Source organism: Muntiacus reevesi, chromosome 2 (assembly GCF_963930625.1).
Source record: "Muntiacus reevesi chromosome 2, mMunRee1.1, whole genome shotgun sequence".
Lineage (NCBI taxonomy): Eukaryota > Metazoa > Chordata > Mammalia > Artiodactyla > Cervidae > Muntiacus > Muntiacus reevesi.
Window position 1 is genome coordinate 204,332,942 of NC_089250.1, and position 26,270 is coordinate 204,359,211.

Here is a 26,270-nt window from a genome sequence, read left to right on the forward strand (position 1 = left end):
CTGTAGGTTTGGAAACTTAGGTGTTGGCAGAAAAAAAGGTATATAGATTGTCCCACACAGTGAATGAATGAGTAAATGAATAAAGGAATTAACAAATAAAGCCTCAAAGACTAGACCATTTGCTGAAGTGCTTCCTTCACACTCTCCTGTATATATTCCATAGTGAACTTACTATTTTTACAAACAGAAGAAAATGTTTTTGTTTTTTAAAGTCTTTACTGAATTTGTTACAATATTGCTTCTGTTTTATGTTTTAGTTTTTTGCCCAAGAGGCTTGTGGGATCTTGCATTGGAAGGTGAAGTCTTAACCACTGGACTACCAGGGAAATCACAGGAAATGTTTTCAGAGAGAAAAATGGCACAAGAGTCAATTGATAAAATAGGCATTTATTCCGAGGGCCTAATGCCAAGAAATTCCCTGAAACCAACTTGGTAGTGGTAGAAAAATTGCTGCCCCTCCATCCAAGGGGAATGGGGCCTCAGCACTTTTCTACACCACAGCCATGTAGGGAAGGTTGGGGATAGACCTCATAGATGGGATCTGGGTGGGCATGGGGTTGGTCCAACCTGTCCACCTATCAGTAGAGACCCAGGTCAGCATGTCCTATGTCCCAAGGAGTCAGAATGTCAGGTGAGTTGGCAGAGGAAGTCATGCAGAGGCAGGGCCAGGAGCCCTGAGAGCGAGATCCCCAAGGTGTCAGAGATACAGGCGGTTGCCATGGCAAATTCCCGGTGCTCATCGCTGGTCTGGGGAGGGTGGGAAGCGAAGGTGAGGCTTCAGTCCTCAACACCCCTGCTTGGGACTTTTCCCAGAGAGGCTGCCCACCCACAGCCCTCGCCCGGCTGCTGCTGACCTCCATGGCAATGTTGTGAAAGGTGTTCACGTAGGCCGCACCCCCTAGGAGCCCCTCATACACAATGATCAGGAAGACGAGGTAGATGCTCGGCAGGAAGCTCAGCCACACGTCCACCAGCAGGAAGGCCAGGTTGAGGCACTGTGGGTGCAGGGAGAGGAGAGGGGTGAACCTAGGACCAGAGGAGGGCAAGAAGGGAGGTGCCATCCCGTCCAGTGGTCCCGGGTCTGGGAGAATGCTGATGAAGGTGAGGGCTGACAGGCAGGGACCAAATTCCAACACCCAAATGGCCTACTAGACCCTGGGACCTGGGGGAGGCCTTCTCCCTACCGCTTCCCAGCAGCCTGGACCCTGGGGGTCTCTTCCCCTCCTCCCTACGCCCGTGTCACTCCCACCGTCTGGGATGCTAGCCTGCGGTCCCCTACTTGGGCTCTCCTAGTCACCACTGTTCACGGCTCAGCTTGGATCAAGGCCACTCTCACTCCCATGATCTCATTCCTCCTCTCAAAGGCTCCCTGAGTGGAGATGTCTCCCTTCCCCTCGATTTTACCAACCAGATGCTAAGCGAGACCAGAGGTTCTCAACTGGGCGTGACTCTGCCACTTATGGGACATGCAGCAATATCCAGAGATGTTCCTGGTTGTTACACCTGGGGAGGGAGGATGCTACGGGCATGGAGTGGGTAGAGGCCAGGGATGCTGCTCAGCAGCCTATGGCTCCCAGGGCAGCCTAACAACGAAAAACCTTGCAGGCCCAAAATGCCAATAAAGTCGAAGATTGAGAAAGCGGGGCTTAGATGCTCCCTTGCCTTCTAGGAAGGCTTGCTGACCCCACCCAAGGGTGTAGGTCCCTTCCTCTGTGCCCTAGTCCTTCAGGGCATCCTACCAACCCAGTGGGACATAAGTTTGCCTCCCTAGTCTGTAGGCCACCCCAGTGGTTCACATGCTTAATGTATTGGGTTGGCCAAAAAGTTCATTTGAGGTTTTCACTACAATGGCATGGGGAAACCTGAACAAACTTTTTGGCCAAGCCAATACATACAGATCACCTGTGGGTCTTGTTACACAGGCCTTGCCCTCAGAGGTTCTAATTCAGGAAGCCAGAGGTGGGCTGAGAGATCTGCATCTAAAAGAACACACCCTGGTAATACCAAGGTCACCCTAGAAATACTGCACACACATTCATCTGGCACATCAGGGCCAGATGCTTTCTGTAATGGAATCAAACGATTATACGCCGCTAATTCTATGAAGTAGCCTTCCTTAAAATTATAGCGAAAATCATAAGTGACTCATTTCAGTGGCATCTAATGAAGAATCCGAGTTAAGAACATACACTTTGGAACTTGGCAAGTAAAAAGCCCTAGGCTGGCAGTAGTTTAAATAAATAAGGAAGAGACTGAGAGGATATTTGCATGCAGTTGACTTAACATTAAAGTATAATCTATTCTAATGCCGTACCTTGTTACCATAGAAGTGAGCTAAAATTATTAAAAAGGGCAAAGGACTTTCCTGTAAGTTCAGCTGCTCAGTCGTGTCCAACTCTTTGAGACCCCATGGACTGCAGCACACCAGGCTTCTCTGTCTATCACCAACTCCCGGAGCCTACTCAAACTCATGTCCATCACGTCAGTGATGCCATCCAACCACCTCATCCTATCTTCTCCTTCTCCTCCCGCCTTCAATCTTTCCCAGCATCAGGGTCTTTTCCAGTGAATCAGTTATTCATATCAGGTGGTCAAAGCATTGGAGTTTCAGCTTCAGCATCAGTCCTTCCAATGAATATTCAGGACTGATTTCCTTTAGGATGGACTGGTTGGATCTCCTTGCAGTCCAAGGGACTCTCAAGACCAAGGAACTCTCCAACACCACAGTTCAAAAGCATCAATTCTTTAGTGCTCAGTTTTCTTTATAGTCCAACTCTCACATCCATAAATGACTACTGGAAAAGCCATAACTTCGACTAGATAGACCTTTGTGAGATTTATTTTTTAAAGGTCACCTTTTTATATGCCCTTCTGGGCTTCCCTGGTGGCTCAGACGGTAAAGAGTCTGCCTGCGGAGACCCAGGTTCAATCCCTAAGGAGAGAATATCTCCTGGAGAAGGAAATGGCAACCCACTCCAATATCCTTGCCTGGAAAATTCCATGGACGGAAGAGTCTGGCAGGCTACAGTCCATGGGGTCTCAAAGAGTCGGACACAACTGAACAACTTCACTTTCTTTCTGTTCCCAAGAGCATGGTCCAGAGGGGTATTAAAATAATTTGGAGGTTGCCAACCACTTGTTTTGGGCTTCCCTGATAGTTCAGTAGTAAAGAATCCGTCTGCTAAGCAGGAGATGTAGATTTAATCACTGGGCTTTGGAAGATCCCCTGGAGAAGGAAATAGCAACTCGCTCCAGTACTCTTGCCTGGAAAAAAATCCCCTGGACAGAGCAAACTGGCAGGCTGCAGTCCACGGGATCACAAACAGTTGGACACGACTGAGCGGCTGAGCACACAATAAGGTCTTATTTTTGTTTGACCAAGAACTCTGACATTTAGAAATGAATAAAAAGACATGAATGTTTAAAATCATGTTTTCTTTAAAAAAAAAAAAAAGAAGTCGAAGGTTTATTAGTTACCTTCAGTGGCTTTAATTGCATGACAATGAAATGATTGCTGGTTATGTAAAACTCCTTTCATTAAAATTGTTGTACGGGAAGGTGTTTTTGCTTATTCAAAGCTTAATCACTTACATGACCTTTGCCATGAATTTGCTCACCAGTCTTGAGATAAATAACCTGCTTTACTCACAAAGTCACTGATTCTATATAATTAACCATCCGGGATAAAAGAACAGGATGTTTTTCCGATTGTTAGAAACATTCTTTGAAAGTCTGTCTCTTTTCAAATAGTAAATGGTAAATAGTCATCTAACTGATTAAGACATGATACACAATCTCACTCTTTCATGCTTCACATTTCCATTTCTTACAACCATGCCCGGTTTACAGATGAAGAAACTGAGGTTCAAGATTAGCTCAGAGACCTGCCCTAAATCACATGGCTACTGAGTATAGAAGCTGGGATCTGCACCAGGATTTGCTGGGCACCTGAGGCCATGCATCTTACACAGACCCCTGTTGGCCTCCATTCCCCATGATTAGAACAAGACGGAATGCGATCAATAACCCCTGCTGAGGGAGAGAAATGACGGAACCTGGGGAAGCTGGGAGCCAAGGGAGGAGGGGAGTGAGGGCCAGGGGCTCGGTACCTGCAGCAAGGCCAGGATCCACGTGTGGCGGATACGACAGCAGCGGAGGGAGGAGCGGGAGGCAAAGACGCCGGCCTGGTACAGCATCTGGTACCTTCGATGGGGCACGGAGAAGGAGGAAGCCCCTCTGGTGCCTCCTCGGCAGGGCAGCCCCTCCCAACCCCAGTCCTTATCATCAAGGGGCGCCCCCAGCCCCTTGCCGGTCCTGCCACCCACCCCCACACTTCTCACCAGCGGTACTGCTGAGCATGAGTCAGGAACGTGTTCCGGAAGAAGAGGAGTTCAAACTGCAGCAAAGAGCAGACAGGGGAGATGGACAAGGCCGTGTGGGTCCCCACCTCCATCACTGTTCCCACACCCCTCCTGGAACCCCTCACTCACAAGTCCCTGGTTGATGAAATACTCAGCGAAGTAAACCAGCACCAAGGGGACGATATAGTGCAACAGGCCCTGGAAAGTCAGGAGACGTGAGTGGGAGGCGGGTGATGAATGCTGGCCACGGGGGACACGCCACAGCCACCATCCGTACCTTAAACACGGTCCACCTTTCCTGAAGGGAGAGGGGTGAGCTGGAGCCTGCAGGCAGCAGGGAGAGAAGGGCAGGTGAGGTCAGCACCTTGACTCAGAAAATGGGGTGCAGGAATCAACCAGCCAACACTACAGTGTGAATGCACACAGGCCACTGGACTGTACAATTCAATATGGTTAAACTGGTAAACTTCATGGTATGAATGTTACCATGATTAAAAAAAAAAGTAACCAGATAAAAGATTTTTTCATGACTCCTGTATAGCCTTTTTTTTTTTTTTGGCCACATGTTCAGCATGTGGCATCTTAATTCCCTGACCAGGGATTGAACCCGTGCCCTTTGCATTGGAAGGCAGAGTCTTAACCACTGGACCATCAGGAAAGTCCCTGTATAGCTTACAGCTTGATGGTGGTATACAGGGCCCTGCCCCCAGCCACACTGGGCGCCTCTTTCTGTTTCTTTGAACAACATTAAGCTCATTCCCACCACAGGGCCTTAACACTTGCTGGTCCCTCTGCCTGGAACCTATTCACCCAGTGTACACAGAGCTGACTCCTTGTCTTTCATATTTCAGTCCAATGAGATGTCCTCAAAAAGGCCTTCGATGAGCACCTTCTCTAAGTAGAACCCCTCTCTCCTTCCCACCATGTCATTTCCAAGCACATCACTCTGTTATGCTCTTCTAATACTTATCAACATCATGTGAAAATGAGTTTCTGATCTGGTTATTTGTTTACAAATGACATAACACATAGTATTTGATAATTTTTTTTTTTTTTTGGCCGTACTGCACAGCATATAGAAATTTTGTTCCCTGACCAAGGACTGAACCCATGCCCCTTGCATTGGAAGCGCAGTCTGAACCACTGGACTGCCAGGGAAGTCCCAAAAATGAGTGTTTCTTGAATAGACTAATATGATTGGCTCTCACCATAACCGGCCTGCCCATCCATGTCCCCTCCAAACTGCCCACAGTAGAAAGGAAAAGACTGAAACCCAGAGAGAGAAAGTGACCACTGCTCTGAGGGGCTCCTGAGTCTCCTACCTGGCTTCGACTCTGAGGACTCATTGTTGATCAGCGGCTGCCGAGCTGATGGGTCTGAATCCTCTTCCCCTCTAGGATCCTGTGGCCCAGGAGATGTGAGCAACAAGAAATAGCTAGAAAAGGACAGAAAGAAGAGAAGATTGAAGAGCCTCTGTCAGACTGGAAAGGCCACTCCCTCCCAGGATAGCCCCCATCATTCCTCCCCTCCTCCAAGACACCTCAAACCTGGCCAGAGAACCTTTAACTGTGCAAAAATGCTTCTTCCTCTGGAGCTGAAATGTATATCTTTGTTTCTAAACCACGGGCCCTCGTTTTGACTCTCGGCTCACAACAAGCGTTTCAGCTCTGTCTTCTTGTTATTTTTCTAATAATCACTCTCGTTTAGTCACTAAGTCATCTCAGACTCTGTGACCCCATGGACTGTAGCCCACCAAGCTCCTCTGTCCATGGGATTTTTCAGGCAAGAATACTGGAGTGCGTTGCTGTTTCTTTCTCCAGGGGATCTTCCCCACCCAGGGAGCGAACCCATGTTTCCTGCATTGGCAGGTGGATTCTTTAGCACTGAGGCACCAGGAAAGCCCCAATAATCACTCCAGCTTCCATTTATGATGTGCTCATCCCGTAAGATGCTGATGCTGGGAGGGATTGGGGGCAGGAGGAGAAGGGGACGACAGAAGATGAGATGGCTGGATGGCATCACCGACTCAATGGACATGAGTTTGAGTAAACTCCGGGAGTTGGTGATGGACAGGGATGCCTGGTGTGCTGCAATTCATGGGGTTGCAAAAAGTCGGACACGACTGAGCGACTGAACTGAACTGAACTGAACATCCTGTACTAGACCAGAACTTCCCAAAGTTCGGTCACTTATGTTTTGCCTTCATGATATTTGCCATGTCCATATCCCTCCTTTATATCATATTTTTTTTACTTAGTATTTCCCTTTCAATTGATTCCCTTTTTCTACATGGCCTGGTCCTAAGCGATCATCTGTGAAATCACAGGTTTGATCGACCAATGAAAATGTTTTCCTAACACACATGAAAATACACACAAGATGAACAGGGTCCACCTACGGGAAAACTGAGGGTCAGAGACGTAAAGCAACTTGCCCCATATAAGACCGCTAACAAGAAGCAGGCTCCAGAATTCAAACCCAGGCCTGTCAGAGACCAGAACCCATATCCCCCCACTTGGCTGTAGGGATCGGAAGATCGGGATCATGGTCAAGTTCTCACTCCTCGAATCCCTCTTCCTCCCAGCCCAGGACTGCTTACCTGGCCAGCAGCAGGGCGGGGATACCCAGCATGGACAGCAGGGTGTGCTGGGGAGAGAGGCCAGCCTGGGTGAGGCCCAGGTAAGACAGTGCCCCTAGCAGCCCTGCTCCCCCAGTACCTGAGGACCAGCAGGAGATCACAGCCCTGAGAAGGAGAACACAGTAGCAGTAGGTAGGACCAAAGCTAGCAGCGCCTCCCCCCCCCCCCCCCCACCTCCCCTCACTCCCTGCTCTGCCTGCTTACCTGGGGTAGAAGGCAGTAAGAGAGAGGAAGGTGACTTCCCCCAGACCTGAAGAGATGCTAGCCAAGACCACACCTGGGGGAGGACAAGCATGGCAGTGGCCACACCTGGCCTTTCCCCGACAGCCCCGATCCCCTAAGCAGGTGTGGCCGCAACCTCCTCTGCATCCACACAGAGGAGCTGAAAAGAGATCTGGGACTTCCCTGGTGATCCAGTGGTTAAGAATCCGCCTTCCAATGTAGGGAACGTGGGTTCAATCCCTCATGGGGGAAATAAGATCCCACATGATGCCGGGCAACTAACTTCATGCTCCGCAACAAGAGAACACCAAGCCACAACTAGAGAAGACCCCACATGCTGCAAACTAGAGAAAGCGCTCATGCCACAAGGAAGACCCCACGTAGCCAAAAATCAAATAAATAAAAACAGCTCCCTTTGATAGGCTGGGCTCCAGATGTGAAGTAGAACCAAGCCCCTTCCTCTGTACGTCCTCTCATAGGGAATGGCAACCTCCACCCACCCAGGTATCAAACCAAGAGCAAGAACTCATTCTTTTTGTTTGTTTTGGCTGGGCGTGCAGCTTGCAGGATCTTAGTTCCCCAACCAGTTTTCCAACCTGGGCCACAGCAATGAAAGCGCTGAGTCCTAACCACTGGACCACCAGGGAATTCCCAAGAATTCCCTGTCCCTGATGCCTCCTCCACCTCCATCACAAACTCTTGGTGACTGCTCATCTTGATCTCCATCTATTCTGTCCGTTTTCTCCCATCTCCCCTACCTATCCGTCCAGATTGACCTCATGTCCCGTCTCCTACCGTGACAGTTTTAGCAGGTGTCTGAGGGTTATAAAAAATGATCTCTCTCCTCTGGGAAGTTGGGGAGACTACCCTGTCTGTTGTGGATCCTTTGAACCCCCCACTTGACATAAAACCTGCCACTCACCACACAGGCTGATCGTCACGGAATGAGAAAAGGCAACTAGGAGGAAGCTTCCTGCAGCACAGATCCCACTGGTGAGCACGCGGGGGCTGGAGGGAGGAGGGGGACGGGGATGGTCAGCTACCATGCTCAGTTCCCCAGCCCTCCCCGTCTCCCCACTCACAGATCCCACCTGCCTTTCCTCCCGCCACCCACACCCAGACCTGTAGGGCAGCAGATGAAGGCCAAGAGGAGCCAGCAATTTGATGACGAGGGTGGGAAGGATGTCGGCCAGAAGCACTGCCTGGGATCAGAGAATCCGAATGAGACCCCAGACCTTCCCAGGGACAAGCCTTCCAACCCAGTGGCCAGGGAAAGACAGAAACCCGGTTAGTTGGGTACAAACACAGGTTCTGACATCACATAGGTCTGGATCCCAGTCCCAGTTCTGCTGCTCCTGAGTTATGTGTTCAGTACTCACATTCTCTGAGTTTCAGTTTATTTAGAAAATGGAGATCATTATAGAGTCTAACTCACAGTACTGTTACATGGATTCAATAAGCTAATTCCTGCTGCACACGGGAAGTGCTCAGTAGACGGCAGCCTTAATGATTAGAATCATGGGTGCTGGGTTCTGAGTGGGTGGGATCTATGGACCCAGAAGAAGGGGAAGGGGAGGACCAGATGGGTACTCACTGCTGTGGAGACAGGGTTGCAGTCAAATCGAGATGAGCTATTGTGGGAGGTGGGCGTTGAGTCTGGGTCCACCTGATGGGAGAGAAGAAAGTTTTTTACCTAGGGAGGCAGGAGGGCAGACAAACAAGGCCTGGTTCCATTCCCAGCTCTGCTCTGACTTGAAGGATCTCCTTGGGTCAGTTCTAGCCTCTTAAGACCTCACTTTCTCTACGGGCTCAATGGGAAGGGGGAGGTTTCCACCGGAGTCTCAAATTAAAGGTCGACATGCCAAAGAGGGTCCTGTAAACGGACTTTATTTGGGTAACACACTCAGGAACTTTCATTTTAAAATACTAGGTTTCCAGAGAAATTTGATCTTGGACCAAATTTCCTGTTGGACCTGCAAGATGATAGCCGCTCCTCTTAGGCCTGCCTCCTCTAACTCATGATAGACAAGAAGTTTTCAACCAAAGGTGATCATACCCTCCAGGGAACATTTGGCCATGCCTGGAGACATTCTTGGTTGTCATCAACTGGAGGGTGAGGGACATTCTATTAGTGTCCAGTGGGCAGAGGCCGGAGATGCTGTTAAACATCGTATGATGCATAGGAAAGTCACCCAACAAAGAATTATCCAGCCCAAAATGTCAACAATAATGCTGGGGTTAAAAAAACCATGCTTTAGACCATAGTCCCATCCAGCCAACATTTGAGTTTGCAATTGGTTTGCAAGAACCAACTGATTCTTTTCTAAAGAAAAGTTTTAAATTTTATTTATTTTTGGCTGTGCTGGGTCTTCATAGTTGCACAGTCTTTTCTCTAGTTGTGGCAAGTGGGGGCTACTCTCTAGTTGCAGTGGGCAGGCTTCTCACTGTGGTAGCCCCTCTGGTTGCAGAGCAGGGTCTCTAGGGCACTCAGGATTCAGGAGTGGCAGCCCACAGGCTCAATGGTTGCAGCTCCTGGGCCCCAGAGCACAGGCTCAATAGTTGTGGCTCACGGGCTTATTTGCTCTGCGGCATGTGGGATCTTCTCAGATCAGGGATTGAACCCTTGTCTTCTACACTGGCAGGCAAATTCTTTACCACAGAGCCACCAAGGAAGCCCATACCAGTTGATTCTTAAAGGCCCTTACTGCTCTGAGGTCTGGGAACTTTAGCCATCTTGCCCCACCCCCTAGCCACCCCATTCCATGAGTGTTTCAAGTGGGTCTCTGCCCAAGGTGAGTCCCTCATCTTCCCACAGCAACTGGTGGTGGTGGTAGAGAGGGTCACTTACATGGCTCTGATTCCCAGGTGTTCTCTGGTGACTAAGGATGTCGTGGGCAGCGCTGAGCATCACCACATAAGAGAAGTTGTTGCAGAGGCCCAAGAGCCTGGAGTCAGCAGGACAGATCCCCCCATCCCCAGTTTTATTGAGATACAATTGACAATAGATCATAACCTCTTTTTAGGACTACAATCTATCCACCATCCCAGCACCAAACCTCCCCCTTCCCCATGCCTTCTTTTTCCTCTGTCTTCAGACCACATCCCCATGTAGTGGGAGGGTTTGAAGTACAGGCCTCAGGATGACAAACTTAGGTTCGCATCTAATCTTCGAGACCTCTCCCAGGAAGAGAAGGAAGTCATCCTTGATGATTTTCTCCTCCAAGCTCCCACCATGACTCAGTTCCTGGGGTTCTAATCCATGGATCCAATGTCTCCAACTGTGGTACAGGAGAAAGATCCTGGGGGCTTGAAACCCAAAGGACTATGTTCAGGTCCCAAGTCTGCCACTTCCTACTTGAGTGGCCTCAGTCGAGTCATGTGTAAAATGGGGGTACAAACTTCCCTGCTGACTATGTCACAGAGTGACGTAGAAATCAAAACAAGATAATACCCTTTATGATCTATGAAGGATGTTGTTCACTTACTCTCATCTCCCACAGCTGCTGTCAGTGAAGGGTAGGGAACAGGGCAGAGCAATAGAATTTCATGTGTCCTTTTCACAAGCCTACGAAGTGGTACTGCTGCTCCTCCCATTTTACTGCTGAGAAACTGAGGCTCAGAGAGAGAAGCCTCACTTCCGACCCAATCTGCTACCCAAGTCCTTGATGCTTGTTGCTGTTGTTGTAAACATCACCAAGTCGTGTCCCACTCTTTGCAATGTCATGGACTGTAGCCCGCCAGGCTCCTCTGTCCACGGGATTTTCCAGGTAAGGATACTGGGGTGGGTTGCCATTTCCTTCTCCAGGGGATCTTCCCGACCCAGGAATCAAATCTGGCTCTCCTGCTTAGTAGGTGGATTCTGTACTGCTAAGCCACCGGGGAAGCCCCCTTGATGTTTAAGTTAGTGCTAAAATTATTTCCCAAGGCTCAGTATTTGAATGATTTCAGGAGGTAGACATATGACTTTTTAAAGTTAGTGATGCATTTATTCAAAAGTGCATTAAGAAAATACTGGCGTTCCATCCAGAAGAGTGACTTACAGTTTTCTTTTAAAAAATACATGTATTTACAAATTTAAAGGCTGAGTTGATTGCAGTAAAAACAATAAGAAAATAACCCTCCAGGTGATATGCAGAACTGACCAAAAGGTGAAAGTGAATGAGTGAAATGTGGAAAATTTACAGTGGATCCTCAGGGCAAGAAAAAAAAACTTCCCTGGTGGCTCAGTGGTAAAGAATCTGCCTGCCAAGGCAGGAAATGTGGGTTCCATCCCTGGGTGGGAACGATCCCCTGGAAAAGCAAATGGCAAATCACTCCAGCATTCTTGTTGGAAAACCCCGCCGGCAAAGGAGCCTGCCTGGCAGGTTACAATTCACTGGGTTGCAAAAGAATCTCGACTTAGCAACTAAAACACAAACAACAAAAGTATTTTGTGAATTCAGCTCCTTTTCTGAAGCTCAACTCTTTCTTTCCTCTTTCCTCTTGTTGCTTCCCTCTTCCCACTCGCTTTTTACTTACTCAGGCCACTCACCAGAAGCCCACCGCGTTCTTCCAATGGGCGCCCTGACTGTCTTGCAGCGGAGGCCGAGGTGCCGGGTCTGTCTCCTCCCCTGAAAGAGGCAGAAAAAGAGGGCATGACTCCCACCCCAGTCTCAGGTGCACGATGGTCCCACGGATATTCTCCCGGGCCCGACCAGCACCCGAGCCTGTCAGGTACGTCGCGAGGACAGAGGAAGTCAATCCCGTTGAGGGATTATACTCAGCGGCTATACTCACCCTCGGAATCCGAAAGGCGCCGCGGCGAGCCGGTACAGCCTCCCATGGCCTCAAGTTCTGGTCCCCCCGGGAGTCCGAAGTCAGCGAGAGTTCAAACTTGGCTCCAATGGGACGGATGAGGGTCTGAGACAGGTAAGAGGGATCAACGCCCCACGGCCTTCCCAGTTCCGAGTCCTCCGTTGCACTCACGCCCGGCGAGCCACGACCCTAACCCCGGACTCCATCTCCCACCCTGGCACGCCCTACCACGCCCCGCTGTCGGACTCTGCACCCGCCCCCTCTAAAGCAGGGGGCCCTGCAGCCTGTACCTTTAAGAGTAGCTGAACATTTCGCACCCGCACCCTTAAACAGACAGTCACGTGACAGCACCGGTGGGTCCCTCATCACGTGCTTCAAGGTCCTCACCACTTCCGGGTCTTCTCTCGGCCTTCGTTTTAGACCTTCCCAGCTTCGGGGCGTAGGAGAGATAGAGGCTGGGAGAATCCTGGAACCACCGGTTTAAAACTGGTGTGGATAGGATAAGCAAGAAGAGCTATGATGTTAGGTAGCAGCGCCCAAGGCCTTGAACGTCATGCCAGCACTAGTCATGGCTACCAATGGCTTCAGCTTCTCTCACGGCCTGCAACTGCCAGAAACAAATATGGCCACACAACTACCCCAGACTGTTTCTGGCTGACAACAAAGGCAGCCGCTTCACATCATTCTTATTCCTATCTGTTGCCTTTAGATTGCTTTAGAAACTGTAAGTAAAGATAGCACCCACCTAAAAAGATTTCATGAATTATCTCTTGGCAGTATCCAAGAGTTAAGAGAACTCTTTTCTTAATTTATGTTAGAACCAAGGTAGTTCAACCCTGGTTTTACAGATGAGAAAACAAAAAAGGAAAGCTACTGATGATCATACAAAATCAGATCTAAAGGTGACTTTAGAAACTCGGCATTAAGAAATAGAGCACCAGGGGCAGGGTTGCTGGCTGAGCTGGCTGCAGATTCCTGCCTGCATTAAGGGTGCTTAGGCCAAATGATTCTAAGGCTGGAGATTCTGAGTCTGCGATCTCATCTAGTTCCTCTCATTGAAAATTTAGAAAGTGAGGCTCCAGGAGGGGATAGAGGAAGAGGTGTAGATTAAAGTCATTTCACGTAGTCCCAAATAAGGAGCAGTTATCCTCTTACCTTCCTCTAGGTGGTAAAGCAGCATCCTGCATTTTCTTCATCACGTCCTTCCCCTGCTAATCTCTCTTGTGGGCTTCCAACAGTCGGTGCCCACCTCTCCCAGCTCTTTCTCCCCGCCAGGCCCTCAGACTTGCTGTTTGAAATGTACCCCCCTTGGTATGCTTCCCAGATCACTCAATCAATAAAAAACAGGATCCTACTACCCATACTGGGCTCTAGAAATTCAGCAACATGTCATACATGGCCTCCTCCTTCAAGGAACTCGAAGGTGGGAGGTAGACGTGAATAACCACAGTACAAAGTGTAGCCAAATTTTGTTTTGCAAGAATGACTACAGATGAGCGAATGGGCATTGGAGCCACCAATCCAGCTCTTTCTTCCTCTTGGGGAAGCATTAATGACCCTGAAATGAGAAACCAGAGCTCTTACCAGCCCCCTGCTCACTCCTACTCCTTGTCCCCAGGCAAAACAGGAACCACAAACCCCAGCTTCCTCTCACAGAGAGGCTGTGGCTTTGAGGGGAGACAGAAATGGCCGAGGTGTAAATACAAGACCTGAGTCACTTGAGCTGCAGTTGCCCCATACTGCTTCAGCAGACCCCAATTCTGAGGTCTCTGGCTCCCACTTTTCCCTTTTGGTCTTCCTCCCTTGCCTTCTAGCTCCAAATGCACATCCAAGTCCCTTATGTGATAGATACCTATTTCCCAACCTGTGCTGGAAGCAGCTGCGGGCAGGGCTTGGGGTGGGGATGCGTCAGGAAGAGATAGGGGAAGAGGAAGTGTCTTGGGTCCTGGGGAAGACTGGTTCAGTGGGTGGGGACAGTCATTATCAGTTTTCTGGACACACAGAGACAGACAGGATGGATTTCCTCCGGCTACATCTCCCTGGGCTGCATCAGGCCTTGAGAGGGGCACTGGTGAGAGGGGCAAAGAGATGCTGGAGCCTTTCACCCTGCTCTCTGGGGCCTCACCTTCCTTTCTCCCTTTGAGTCTCTCCTCAGACCCAGATTCCTTCCCCAGGATCAGGCAGCCTGTTAGCCCAATCTTCTTTGGATTTCAATCCCCCAATCCCCGCAAACATATCCACAGATCCCTCATCTAGGCCCTTTCCTACTCCTTCTGCAGATCCTGTCCTCCTCCTTCCCCCAGATCCTCGAACCCCTCTTTCTTATCCTGAGTGCCTCTGGCCCAAGGCCCCCAGGGAGAGGGCCGGGCCTTCCCTTAATGCCTTTTGTCTCCCTCCCTCTTTTCTTCTAGGACTCTCTCAGTACCTTTGTTTCCTACCTTATAGGAGATGAAGTCCCCACTGTAGAGAGGAAGGAGGCATGTGCAGCTGAGGAACTGAGGGAGGTGGCTGCAGGAAGGCCCCTGGGGAAGGTAGAAGAGGAAGCCCAGGAGGCCCTGGAGGGTCTTGGAGGCAGTCAAAGCAAGGAGGATGGAGGGCTGAGACAGCCTGGAGAGACTGGAAGATGCTGGGAGGAAAGCTCAGCTACAGAACAGACCTCAGGTCGGGGAGAAGGCAGCTCCCGTGGGTCTCAAGCTGAGAGGCAGGACACTGAGGACTGGGAGGCAGCCAAAACCATCAGATGCCAGGATTCAGGTATCCCCTTGGAGGCCAGAAAGAAGTCGGAGGCTGGTCAAGATAGGAGGAGCCAAGCTCTGGAGAGCCAGGAGCATGATGAGCAGGAAGTGACGAGAGAGGAGACACTGAGAACATGGGAACGGGAGGAGGAAGAGGTCAGGGCAACAGAGCCAGGGGTGGCGGGAGGGGTGGAGTCAGAGCGGGCCTGGCACAAGGAGCCTGAGGGGAAGGCCGGTGCCGACAGGCATAAGGTGGCAGGGGATGGCAAGGAGTCAGAGCAGGTGGTCAGTGAAGCAGCGGCAGAGGAGATCCAGGGCCCTGGGGCCAACGGGGCTGGCAGGGAAGAAGGGGTGGTGGTGGTCAGGCATGGCCGAAGCCCAAGGGCACTGGGGACGCAGGAGCCGGGGGCAGAATCTGAGGATGGGGAAGCCTCGGGCAGGGAGAAGGCTGACCTCCCAGGAGTCGAGGAGGCAGAATATGGGGCAGTCCCAGAAAAGAGGATCCCAGAGGGTACTGGGAGAGTCTGGGCCCTAGAGGAGACCTCCAAGAGAGACCAGGAGGAGGAGGCGGACGAGAATAGAGAGACCGAAGTGAGCCTGTTCCCTGAACAGACCCAGGTCCTGGGAACCCGGAGAGTGGAAGCGGAAGCCACAGGCCAGGCAGCAGGGAGGGAGACTGGGGAAGGTCCGAGGTCAGTGGGGGAGGTAAGGGAGGGCTTTGAGGGCCAGGCAGATCGGGCTGAGGAAGAGGCCATGGGGAGGCAAGACTCAGAGGTCAAGGCTGGTCAAGCCAGTCTCGAGGCGGTGGTACAAACAGAGGAGGCTAAGGAGCAGAAGAAGGAGAGTTGCTCAGCTGCAGAGGCTGAGCTGCCCCAGGCCAAAGTAGCTAATGAGGCTAAAGGGGATGCTGACTTGGAGGCAACCCCAGAGGCCAGGCCCCAGCAGTTCAATGGGGGGAGGGGGGAGGAAGAGACCCAGACAGGGGATGAAGCATTGGAGGAGGAGCGGGGTGGCCTTGAGCACAAGGTCACTGGAGGCCAAGAACCTGAGCTGATAGGAGGCCCCCAGACCACAGCAGAACAACTTGAGGAAGGGCCGGTGGGTAAAGAAGAGCTCCAGAGCATTCTAGCCCTGAGCAGAGAGGAGACAGGGAGGAGCCTGCAGGAATATCCCAGGCACGTGGGGCATGTGAAGCCCAACAGCTCTGTGACCGAAGCCTGGGAAAATAGAAGAAAGGATGTGGAGAGAGATGATGCCCAGGAGGAAAAAGGAGATGCTGAAGAGGGGGAGGAGGAGGCCACAAGAGGCCAGGCATCGGTGGTGGAGGCTGCAGGAGGCCGAGAGTTGGCACGACCAGCAATCCCAGAGGCAGGTGGGGAGTGGATGGAAGCCTGGCATGGAGCAGAGGAGGCGGAGGCCCCGGGAGCAGAGAACCGGGAGCAGGGCAGAAGGCACGGGCCAGAAGCAGGGACCAGCCAGTTCCTGGGAGAGTTGGACATCAGAGAAACCCAGGAGGAAGAGGTAGAAGCCCCTGGGCCCTTCGGGGAGGACAGACCCTCAGGGAGAGACTGGAGGCTGGAGACGTCGACTGTGAATCCCCAGAGCAGTGAGGGCCTGGAGGCAAATTCTTTGGCTGTTAAAATGGTGGAGGATAAGGCAGCTTTGGATGGAGGGGCTCTTGGGCCTGGAGAAGAGCCCGAAAGAGAGGCTGGGGATGCCTTTGGGAGAGGCTGGGATTTGGAAGGGAGAGAGGAAGCTCACAGAGGTGAGCTGGTGGAGGCTGCAGAGGGAGAGAAGAGAAGGGGGCAGGAGTTTGGCATGGAGGGCTCAGCTGAGGAGGAGGTGCCTGGCCAAGGTAGCCAAGCAGAGGCTCCTGAGGCTACCCTGGAGGGTGAGTCAGAGGGAGAGGTGATGGGGCTGGGGGAATCGGCAGGGGCAGAAGGAATCTGTGAGGTGGATGACTTTCCCTCGGGCTCACAGGCGCTGAGGGCAGAGGACCTCCCAGGAGGGCAGGCACTGTGGGAAGGAGAGACTGGGGGATGGCGAGCAAGGGAGCAGGGGCAGAGCGGTGAGGGGCAGCATGGGAACCAGCACCCTGAGGAGGGAAAAGCACAAAGACCCCTTGACGTGGAGGATGCCGGGGTGACCGGAGGCCAAAAGGCAGAGGCCGCGGAGACTGATCCAGACGGCCTGGAGGATATCCAAGGCCTGGAGGATGTCCAAGCCCTGGAGGACCAGTCCACCAATGAGGGCCCTGCGGAGGCTGAGCCTGGACCACGAGGGGAGGCTGACGGGAGCACTGGACAGGATGCTGATGGCAAGTGGGGTGAGGTGAGCGCTCTGGGTAGGGTCCAGGGCGGGATGGAGCAAAATCCCAAAGCTGTAGCCGGCCCCGTGGTACCCTGTGCCCTCTTCCCTATAGGCCCTGCTCCCGGGGTCCCGCCTGGACGTCTCTGTCTCGAGGAGCCGAGTATTCCTGTCCCGCAGCTCCTCGCAGCGCCGCTCCCGGCCCTCTTTCCATCGGACCCCGGCCCCTGAGCCACCCGAGGAACCTCCCAGCCCCCCACCTGAGGAGGAGCCATCAACCCCAGAGCAGAGAATCCAGCCAGAGCAGCTGCCGGAGCCAAGGCCCCCCAGGCCTGAAGGGACTCCACTGCCAGCCAGGAGAAGTCCCTTGGGACAGGGGTGAGCGCAGGGTGGGGTGACCTAGCCGGCCTGGGGAAGAGGCTGACAGCACCTGGAGGCCAGCTCCCCATGGCCTGTCTTCCATCTGCAGGTTTGGCCTGGCACACCCAGGCATGATGCAGGAACTGCGAGCCCGGCTGGGCCAGCCAAAGCCCCAGTGACGGGATTCGAGGCCCCGGGAGCCAGGCGCCGAGCAAGGCTTGCTGGGATGGCTGGGTCGAACCCAGCTCAGCCTGACTTCCTCTGCCGCTTTGGACGTGTCCTTTTCACCGACCCCTGCTACCCCCCGGGCCTGAGTTGCTGCATGTGTCGTCCGTGGAGCAGACAGAACCAGATGCCAGCGAGAACCATGAACTTAAGGAGTCTGCCTCTCCATTGTGGCTAATGCACCCCTGCCCTGCTGGGGTTGCCTCTCTCTGAGGACCTGCCTTGCCTGCCTCGTAAATCTGTCTCAGCTGCTCGGAAAACCGAGTGAAGACAGAGACAGTTCTCCCCACGGCCTTCCCTCTCCGACGGCACCCAGTGTTTGCTCTCCCTAACCCTGTCCCTGACTAGGCCCTCGGTGCTGTGGAGGAGGAACGCGATCCTCTGAGGTTGAAGCCAGCCTGGAGGAAAGGGTCAGGAGGGACTGTGGAGCTCCATTTGCAATCAAAGAGAAGCATGCCGATTGCCTGGAACTTCCAGAATGGGAGCTGAGTTGGGGAACTCTGTTGGTTACTATGGCAACCACCAACTGAACAAACCAGAGTGGGAGAAGGTGGGCCAGAAACCCTCAAAATGGAGGAGCAGAGAGGAGTCCAGGGTGGCCAAAAGCTGCAGCCTCCGCGCCAGGGCCCCTCGGGGTGTCAGGCACCCCTTCTCTGGAAAGAAACCAAGGCAGAGAGAGGGTGGGAGTGCTTTATTAGATAGCATGGTGGCCTAGTCTGAGGATGACTAGCAGGCCCCCAAAACAATAAATAAACCTTCATTTTTCTAAACAATAAATAAATATCTAAGAAATAAATATCTGACAAAGACTGGAGGGGCCTTAAGTTACTGGGTAGGGTCTGGGATGGGGTTGTGCCTTGTCTAAGGCAAATGAGCTGGAGGCTGTCTGATGCCCCAGACTCCAGTCCTCAAGTCCTAATGGGTTCCGCTAAAAGGTCACTCCATCAGGGCTGGGAGCTGGGCGTGGGGAACCCCAAGGCCTGGACTGAGTTCCCGGCCCGGGAGAGCAGCAGCAAGTCCCGCACGGTCCGAGACAAGACAAGTTCCAAGGAGTGTAGCAATCGGTAGGTGTAGAGGAACCGGGACCAGGATACCTGGGCCCCCTGTAAGGGGGCGCCCAGAGCCCCTGGGAGCAGTCCTTTTTCCTCCTCATTCTCATGCTCTTCAGGAAGGTTGAATCCCGCAGCCAGTACCTGCAAGGAGAGGAGCAGGGGGTCAGAGAATGGCCAGCCTGAGACCCCAAGTGAAACCTTGTCTCTTTCTGTGCCCCATGGTATAGAGTGACATCAGAGACCACAAGGTTCAGATTTCCCTGGACAACCCCTACTTCACATCTTCCATGATGTCATCGTTTCATATGAACTGCCTGATTCATTTTTTGGTTCAAAAAAAATTAGAAGTCACAAGGCAAGATGGTGCTCACAGAGCAGGCTGTCACTCACCCAGGATTGCCCTGGGGATTGGGGGTTCTGGAAGGTCCTCTCTTTCCTCTCTCTCTCTCTTTTTTTTCTTTAGGTTTCAGTCCAGGGTTTGAAGGATGTTCCCCAACCAGGGATTGAACCTGGTCCCCAGGAGTGAAAGTCTGGAGTCCTAAGAGGCTTAGTAGGAGTCCCGCTAGGCCACCAGGAAACTTCCTCTCTCAAGGGTCATCTTAGGATCAGAAATGGGCATAAAAGTGATCTGGTTAGTTTTTATGCTATCTTTCTTTTCTATTATCCTTTTACTAAGGATAAAATTCCTATTTCCCTTTGAAATGTTCAAGAAAATCTGGTGATATCAGAGGATGAGAGAGAAGGGAACCTAATTGACTGCAGGACTTGCTGATGCCAGATGCTGTCCTGGCTTCTCTCGTTTAAGACCAAGACCCCAAGAGAAGGCAGAGATTCAGGGGGCAGAGCCAGGGCCTCATGCACCTACACACACACTCTCACACACACGCACAAACACAGAGCATCTCCTTCCAGACACCCTATGTCTGGGCAGGGGGAGTGTTTTAAACGGAAGTCAATGAAAAATTTAAAAATACAAAAAAAAAAAAAAAGGAGCCAGTGAGCCTTAGTTTTGTGTGTTGGTCTCTGGGGGTGGAGGAGGGTGGATGGACACTCTACCTGGAAGCGGAGATGCTGCTGCAAATCTCGGAGATCCAACCTTGTGACCTGCAGCTGCATCCTCTCTGAGCTGGTCCAGAACTCCTGTCTCCCCAGCCCTCCCAACAGGGTACGGAAGGGACGAAGTGTCAGGGAGAGGAAGCAGAGTCGTTCTGGGTCCTGTGGCAGGGGAGGGAAAGCATCAGGAAAGGCCTGCAGGCCGAGGATCCACTTTCAACCCACCTCATCTCTCTCTCGGTCCCATCCCCAACACACTCCAGTCTCCATTCCATCACCAAATCTATTCTTGGTAGAACTCTTTTTTTGGCCACACCACACACAAGGGATCTTAGGTCTCCAATGACGGAGTGAACCTACACCCCCTGCAGTAGAAGCATGGAGTCGTAACCACTGAACCACCAGGGAAGTCCCTCCATGGCTATTCGCATCTTTAACCCCATCTCCATCCGTACTTCTTTCTTGTGCTCATCACCATTCCTATCTCCATGGTCTCTGATCTCTATCCTATCTCCTTTCCCAACCTCACTTTCAGTCTTACGCCCAAACTCATCTCTAACCCTAACTGCATCTCCATCCTCCTGTCACTCTCTATCCACAACCCCATTCCATTCCTTCTCTACCATCCCATCCCAGCTCCGTCTTCTCACTTGTTTTTATTCTGTCTCCAACTTCTTTCCCATCCTGATTCCCATCCTTATCCCAGTGCCGTCCCTCTTCCATGTGTCCAGCCTCACTGTCACCATGTCTCCATCCCATCTCCAACTGTACCCACCCCCATTCCATCCCCATCTTCAACAGCAATCCTCACTATTTCTCTGTCCCCCACTTCATTTTCACTCATCTCCAGCCTCTTCCCCAATTCCTAACCTCTCACCATTCTCTCTCCTCATACCAACTGCATGCCTCCTCCCTACTAATCTCTATCCCCAATCCCATTCTATTCCCATCCCGGCCTCTGTCCTTGCTCAGCTTCATTCTTAACCTTCTTCCTAATGCCATTTCTTTATTCCAACCTCATCTTTATACTCAGTGACCTACCCAGCCTCATCCAGATGCTCTCCTTCAATTTATCCCCAAATCCATCTTCAATTCAGTGGACTTGATCTCCATGGACCCAGACCAGCCTTATTACCAGTTCGCCTGCCCCACCCTGCCAGTCCCCCACTCACAGAGAGACCACGCCAGGCCCGGAAGGTCGTGGAAACGTTGGGGAGCTGCTCTCCCAGGGGCAGGAGGTCGAGGTTCACTCCTGGCAGGTGAGATTCAGCCTATGGGACAAGGTCTATAAGTGGGGGCCCAAGGGGATTGGGGACCTTCCCATCCCCAGAGCCAGCTGCATTAGGGAAACTCACAAAGTGATGAGCCTGGACCCGAACTGCAGAGAGCAGCTTCCTGGCGAGATGCAGGCTGACCTTGAACTCCCTCTGCAACTCCTGCAGGCTCAGGGGGGACCTCCCCGGGGGCCTCGGAAATCCCCAGACACCAGCTCGAGCCAGAAGCAAGAAGAGCAGCAAAAGGCTGAGCCCTGGAGAGATGGGGGAGGGGAGTGAACAAGATGAGGGGTGAGCTTGAGGAGAACTTGGGCGAAGGAAGGAAGGGACCGTGCCTTTTCTGAGCCTGTGCCACAGGCATGCGCTATGTGTCATCCCACTGACTCCTCAAAACCACTAATGAGCTATTGAGACACCACATGGCATCTCTTGTGGGCTTCCCAGGTGGCGCAAGTGGAGAAGAACCGCCTGCCAATGCAGGAGACATAAGAGACTCGAGTTCGATCCCTGGGTCGGGAAGAACCCCTGGAGGAGGGCATTGCAACCCACTCCAGTATTCTTGCCTGGAGAATTCCATGGACAGAGGAGCCTGGTGGGCTACGGCCCATAGAGTCACACAGAGTCGGACACGACTGAAGCGACTTGGCACGCATGCACTGCGTCTCTGTACAGTGAAAGGAAAATGCCCCTTCCCCAGGTACACACAGCCTGGCGCAGAGTGCCCACTTTTGAAGCACATCTCGGACTGCATCTTGATCGCCACTAACTCCCTCGGCCAAATGCCTTCCTCAATGCACAAACTGCACAAGGGTATGAGGAAATCTGGGTGCTATTATTCTCCCTATTTTGCAGATGGGGAAAATGAGGCTCAGGGAGGGTGACTTGCCAGAGGGTGAGCAGACCGGGACTGGAGTCCAGATAGGCCCAAATGCAGAGCCCGAGTGTTTCCCCCAGCAACCTCAGGGGAAGGCCACCACCTCCATCGCAGTGGGCACAGTCTATTCTGCCAATGATTTCCCGGGCTTAGCCAGGCAGATTGGATGGCCTGAACCAGAACCCCAGGGGAGGGCTGGTGATGCTGAAGGCTCTATCCCAGGGAATCAGAAGGACAGATGGGTCCAGCCTCCCCCAAGGCAGGTAGATCACTCTGCAGTGTGGGAGAAACAGGGCTCCCAGGAGAGGGAGGAGGGCCTGGAACAGGAGGGAGCAGCCCTGTCTCTCCGTTGGGTTCTTTCCTTGAGCAAGCCACCTCTGATCTCTGTGCCTTGGGCTCCCAACTGTAAAATGGAGGATCAGATGGGCTGATCTCTGAAAATGCCTCCCGCCCTGCATTTCCTGGAAAGAAGGAAGAGGGGCAGTGGGGCTGGAGCTCTGGGAAGAGGGCAGTTTCTTCTTCGGGGAGAGGAAATCTAGCAATCCCTAGGCAGTTGCACAACTCTCCTCGAAACCCAAACCAAAACTGCTTACTAAGTCGAAGTCTATTCTTGACTCCCTCTTCTCTCCCTGCTTCTTTCCTATCTGTTCTCTATCTCCAAACCCTGAGCTCTGCTCCTTGAAATGTCCTCTCAATAAAGACAAAGAGGAAATTCTGGGTGCTTCCGCTACCCCCATGGACTTCCAGAGACGGTGGGTCTTCTCTCTAATCTCCAGCATTCAGGTTCCGTGGCTTGGGGGCCACTCTGACACTCTGGAGACTTAAGACAGAGTGAGGTCCTTTCTAGTTCCATACATTGCCCACCCAGAACCGAGCTGTGCCGTTTCCTGCTGATCCCCTGCTTTCTGCTTGGACTCTGGAGCCCCCAGACCCTTCCCTTGGCTTCTCCTTCCCCTCTGCAGTCAGTCCTGGGGTTTTGGACCTGGTCTTTGAGGGTTCTGTCCCCATCTTCCAAGCCTTGGTCCCTACCCTGACCCTCCCAATGGCTCCTCTGCCTATGGCTCTGGTTCCAACCTCTGAGTCCTTCAATCACCCACTGTAGCTTGAACCTCCTTCCAAGCTTCAAACTCCACATCCTTGACCCACTAAGGCTGCTGACTCCTTGGCCCCAGTCCCCTGCTCCTTCTGTCCTTCCCCTAGCCGGCCCCAGTTCTCACCCAAGCTGACTGAGCAGGGGCTCATTCATCCCAAATAAATGCTTAGTTTATCTGCCTGGCCTTGATCCTGGTCAAACTGCCTGCCCAGTTTTCCCCATTCATGCCAGTCAGGTCTTCCCATCCTCAGCCCAGCTCTCACCAAATTTCCTTCCTTCTACTCCTGTCTCCTCATTCATGCCAGCCAACCTGCCCCACCCTCTGCCCAGCCCTAGCCTCTGCCCCAGCCCTTTTCCCCAAGTTATGCCTATCTCATTCCCATCTTTTAGCCAGCTGTGTCCTGTATCCTTGTGTGTGTGTATGTGTGTTAGTTGCTTAGCCTCTTTCCTTAGTCTTGGCCACATAGTAACCCCTCAGCCCTTGGCCCCTATCCACAGTGGTCAAGCTCACCCATCCTCTGCCCAGTCTCAGCCAAGCCCCCTCCCCTCTGCCCCCAGCCCTGGCCTCAAACTCACGCCAGCCAAGGTCGCCTGCCGTCTGGCCCATGGCGGGGCCCAGCCTCCTTGGACAGCCATCTCCCGGGCAGGGGGAGTCTTATACTGGGGGCTGCGCCCAGTTTCACTTTCCGTCCTGCTTCTACTTTCGGCTTTGTGTTCACCGAGTCTTCCCTCATCACCACCCCTTGCTGAAATGGGGAAATGTAATTTCCCTTCCCAGAGAGGGTGGGAGGTGCAGTGGGGGTGGCGGGAAGCTGGGGTTTCGGTCAATCTCAGCTCCTGACTCCCTGCTGCACTCTACAGTCCAGCCATCCCCTTACTTCCCCACCCTTGGGCGAGCCGCCCCACTCTGCTTGCTGGTAGGTCCCAGGGACTCCAGCCCCCCCTCCTGTTTCTCTTCTATGTCGCCATCATCCCAGTGCCATCACCAGTCCATTGTCCTTCCAAAGACGGATGGCCAGGTAAGGGGATTGCCCATTAGAGGGGACTTGGGGTTTTGAGTCATCCTTATGCTCTGCTGGTTTACCAGATGGTTGAGGGAGGGAGTGCCAGGGAAGTCAGGGCTCAGTGGGTGGCTGGGATGAGGCTGTGTGTGAGGTCTCAGTCTGGGCAGACTCAAGGTTTCAGTCTGTAGTCAGGATCAGGGCAGGATGAAAATAGGTTCATTCAGGGCCAAGCTCAGACTTCAGCCAGGATCAGATCTAGGATTAGCACTCAGGACTCAGTCTAGGGCCAGACTCTGAACTTCATCTGGGATCAATGCCCTGACTCTGCCCTGGCTCTGTGTTTGGGGCCAGAGCTGTCAATGATGTGGGGGCCCTGTGTGGAACCAGTTAGGGCTCAAACCAGACGGGGCACAGACATCAGTCTGCGGCGAACATCCTGACCGCTTGGGTGACTCAGGTCAGGGCTCAGGCTTGGGCCGGGTTAAGAGCTCAGTGGATGAGCAGAGTCAGGGCTCAGCCCATGGCCAGGTTGGGTTCTGTGAGGTCAGGATCAGGGCTCGGCCAGGTCCCCGAATTGCTCTGGAGTTTCTGCTCTGTAGACGGCAGTCAGGCCTGGCTACAGATCTCCCTTCCAGCGCTGCCCCGCCCTCAGCCCCACCCTGGATTTCCCATCTTCAAGGAGAAGATGGGGTTTCTTGGTCTTCCCCCAAGCCCACTGCTGCCACTTTCCTTTTAGGACCCATGGGGTTTCCCTGCTGGGCCCCGGCTGTGTTACAGAAACCAAAGGGGCTTCCCCTTCCTATACCCTGCCTCCCCAGCCGTGCCCATGCACAGGGCCACCAGGGACCAACTCCCAGGGAAGTATCAGCACCTGCCAAGGAACCATGCAGAAGGCCACTGGAGGAGAAGGAAAAGAAGAGTGGCTCGCACCTGCCTAGCCAGGACCAGTTTCCTTTGCAGCGCCCCCCAGTGGTGGCAGCTCGTTCCCCCACATCCCAGGCAACTGATGCTCCTCCCTGTTGGGTCCCATCCATCCTGAGACTGATGCTGACAAGGCCCTGGCTGGTTTTCCTCACATCCCTGAGCCCTGCCATTTTCCTGGAGGCATGGACACTCTGCCCCCTCCCCAACCACAGCCACTTCTGACTCTTTGCCATCACCCAGAGCCGCTTTACCCTTCAAACCTTTAACCCCATCTTCCACTGTCTGACTACAACCTCCTGACCTTCCCAACCTTTCCCAGTGTTCCTTGGGACCTCCCAGCCCTTGCTGCTTCTCAATCTATCTGTGGTTGACTCCTCCAGCCTCACACCTCCCTTCAGCCCTCTTCTTGCTCCACCAGGTGCTTCTTTGCCTTTGCACAGGCTGGTCTCTCAACCTAGAATGCCCTCACTGCCTTCTCTGAAGGTCCCTTTCCCCAACCTTTTCTGTACCCAGACCCCTCGGCATAGGGTTTCTTCCCTGAATGGCTCATCCCTTCCTGCCATAAATCTTGTCTCCAGTGGACATCTCACATTTCTTTATCTTGCCCACTCTATCTTCACTCATACCTTTCTAGCCATACTGGCCTCCTCCTGGCTCTTAGAACATCCTGCCTCAGAACCTTTGCACTTGCTGTTCTGCTTCATGTGTACAAAGCTCACTTTCTCCTTACTACTGTGCTAAAATGTCTCTTTCACAAATAGGATCTTCACCAACTACCCTGATAAAAGGTGAGCCTGCCCCTGGAACTCTCTAGTCCCTTCCCTGTACTATTTTTCTGCATAGTACTTTAGATGTCAAATATTTTTAGATATTGAACATTTTATCTCTCTCTCTCTTTTTTTTTGCTCTGTCTCCAGGCACTAGAATATGGGTTCCACAAGGATGGAAATTTTTGCCTGTTTTATGCGCTGATGCATAACAGTAGTTAACAAGAGCAGGTTCTCAATAAATCATTGAACCAATCTGTCTTCTGCCAACAAGTGTCTAAACCAGCTTTTGCTTATGGCTGGTGAGCTGTAAACTGCCAGGATGAAACAGAAGGCCTGGGATCAGCAAAGCCCTGAGGTCTCACAGCCAGCTTTCTCCCAGTCTGGCCAAGGCTTCAGCCAGGTGCTGAGCGGGTAAGGAGGCACCTGGGCTGCTGGGTACTGGCCCTGGAAGAGATCTTAGCAGATATTTGGCAAAAAGCCAGAGGGCCAGTGAAGGCCATGACAGCCTCTGCCCACATCGTTGAAGGATGGGCCTGCGTCTACCCACCTGGGCCTCAGCTTTCACAAGTGGATCTTGGTTGGTG

General features: G+C 52.6%; 3 protein-coding genes across 4 annotated transcripts; 1 reads left to right on the forward strand and 2 right to left on the reverse strand.

The window, feature by feature from the left end:
• Nucleotides 1-367: 367 nt before the first annotated feature.
• CLN3 (CLN3 lysosomal/endosomal transmembrane protein, battenin) lies at nucleotides 368-13,264 on the reverse strand. Of its 2 annotated transcripts, XM_065924576.1 has the most exons (17): nucleotides 13,171-13,264; nucleotides 12,306-12,501; nucleotides 11,998-12,120; nucleotides 11,753-11,831; nucleotides 10,070-10,166; nucleotides 8,816-8,887; nucleotides 8,344-8,423; nucleotides 8,144-8,229; nucleotides 7,204-7,276; nucleotides 6,961-7,104; nucleotides 5,684-5,796; nucleotides 4,639-4,685; nucleotides 4,491-4,559; nucleotides 4,341-4,396; nucleotides 4,110-4,203; nucleotides 855-995; nucleotides 368-747 (listed from the first exon to the last, which is right to left on the reverse strand). In XM_065924576.1, the coding sequence occupies exons 3-17, from the start codon at nucleotides 12,041-12,043 to the stop codon at nucleotides 628-630; spliced, it is 1,317 nt and encodes a 438-aa protein (XP_065780648.1). In that variant the 5' UTR covers nucleotides 12,044-12,120; nucleotides 12,306-12,501; nucleotides 13,171-13,264; the 3' UTR covers nucleotides 368-627. The 2 variants fall into 2 exon arrangements, with proteins under 2 accessions (XP_065780648.1, XP_065780649.1); XM_065924577.1 differs by lacking the exons at nucleotides 12,306-12,501; nucleotides 13,171-13,264 and having other exon boundaries at nucleotides 11,740-11,831; nucleotides 11,998-12,015.
• A 190-nt stretch (nucleotides 13,265-13,454) lies between these two features.
• APOBR (apolipoprotein B receptor) lies at nucleotides 13,455-17,663 on the forward strand. Its single transcript, XM_065924575.1, has 4 exons — nucleotides 13,455-14,086; nucleotides 14,427-17,081; nucleotides 17,173-17,435; nucleotides 17,527-17,663. The coding sequence occupies exons 1-4, from the start codon at nucleotides 13,919-13,921 to the stop codon at nucleotides 17,594-17,596; spliced, it is 3,156 nt and encodes a 1,051-aa protein (XP_065780647.1). The 5' UTR covers nucleotides 13,455-13,918; the 3' UTR covers nucleotides 17,597-17,663.
• Nucleotides 17,664-18,437: 774 nt separating this feature from the next.
• IL27 (interleukin 27) lies at nucleotides 18,438-23,722 on the reverse strand. Its single transcript, XM_065924579.1, has 5 exons — nucleotides 23,565-23,722; nucleotides 21,103-21,275; nucleotides 20,920-21,018; nucleotides 19,751-19,909; nucleotides 18,438-18,835 (listed from the first exon to the last, which is right to left on the reverse strand). Exons 1-5 carry the CDS (start codon nucleotides 23,593-23,595, stop codon nucleotides 18,587-18,589), a joined length of 711 nt encoding a protein of 236 aa, XP_065780651.1. The 5' UTR covers nucleotides 23,596-23,722; the 3' UTR covers nucleotides 18,438-18,586.
• Between the last annotated feature and the right edge of the window lie 2,548 nt (nucleotides 23,723-26,270).

What these genes read in the sequence shown, in the direction of transcription:
- CLN3 (XM_065924576.1), bottom strand. Translation starts at nt 12,043, where the DNA reads ATGGGAGGCTGTACCGGCTCGCCGCGGCGCCTTTCGGATTCCGAGG. An exon ending in GCGCCTTTCGGATTCCGAGG is followed by an intron (nt 11,832 to 11,997) that starts GTGAGTATAGCC and finishes TGCCTCTTTCAG; the next exon opens with GGGAGGAGACAGACCCGGCA. An exon ending in GTCCTCAGAGTCGAAGCCAG is followed by an intron (nt 4,686 to 5,683) that starts GTAGGAGACTCA and finishes TGCTGCCTGCAG; the next exon opens with GCTCCAGCTCACCCCTCTCC.
- APOBR (XM_065924575.1), top strand. Translation starts at nt 13,919, where the DNA reads ATGCGTCAGGAAGAGATAGGGGAAGAGGAAGTGTCTTGGGTCCTGGGG. An exon ending in AGGCCTTGAGAGGGGCACTG is followed by an intron (nt 14,087 to 14,426) that starts GTGAGAGGGGCA and finishes CTTTTCTTCTAG; the next exon opens with GACTCTCTCAGTACCTTTGT. An exon ending in CTGATGGCAAGTGGGGTGAG is followed by an intron (nt 17,082 to 17,172) that starts GTGAGCGCTCTG and finishes TCTTCCCTATAG; the next exon opens with GCCCTGCTCCCGGGGTCCCG.
- IL27 (XM_065924579.1), bottom strand. Translation starts at nt 23,595, where the DNA reads ATGGGCCAGACGGCAGGCGACCTTGGCTGGC. An exon ending in GGCAGGCGACCTTGGCTGGC is followed by an intron (nt 21,276 to 23,564) that starts GTGAGTTTGAGG and finishes CCATCTCTCCAG; the next exon opens with GGCTCAGCCTTTTGCTGCTC. An exon ending in GGGCCTGGCGTGGTCTCTCT is followed by an intron (nt 19,910 to 20,919) that starts GTGAGTGGGGGA and finishes CCCCTGCCACAG; the next exon opens with GACCCAGAACGACTCTGCTT.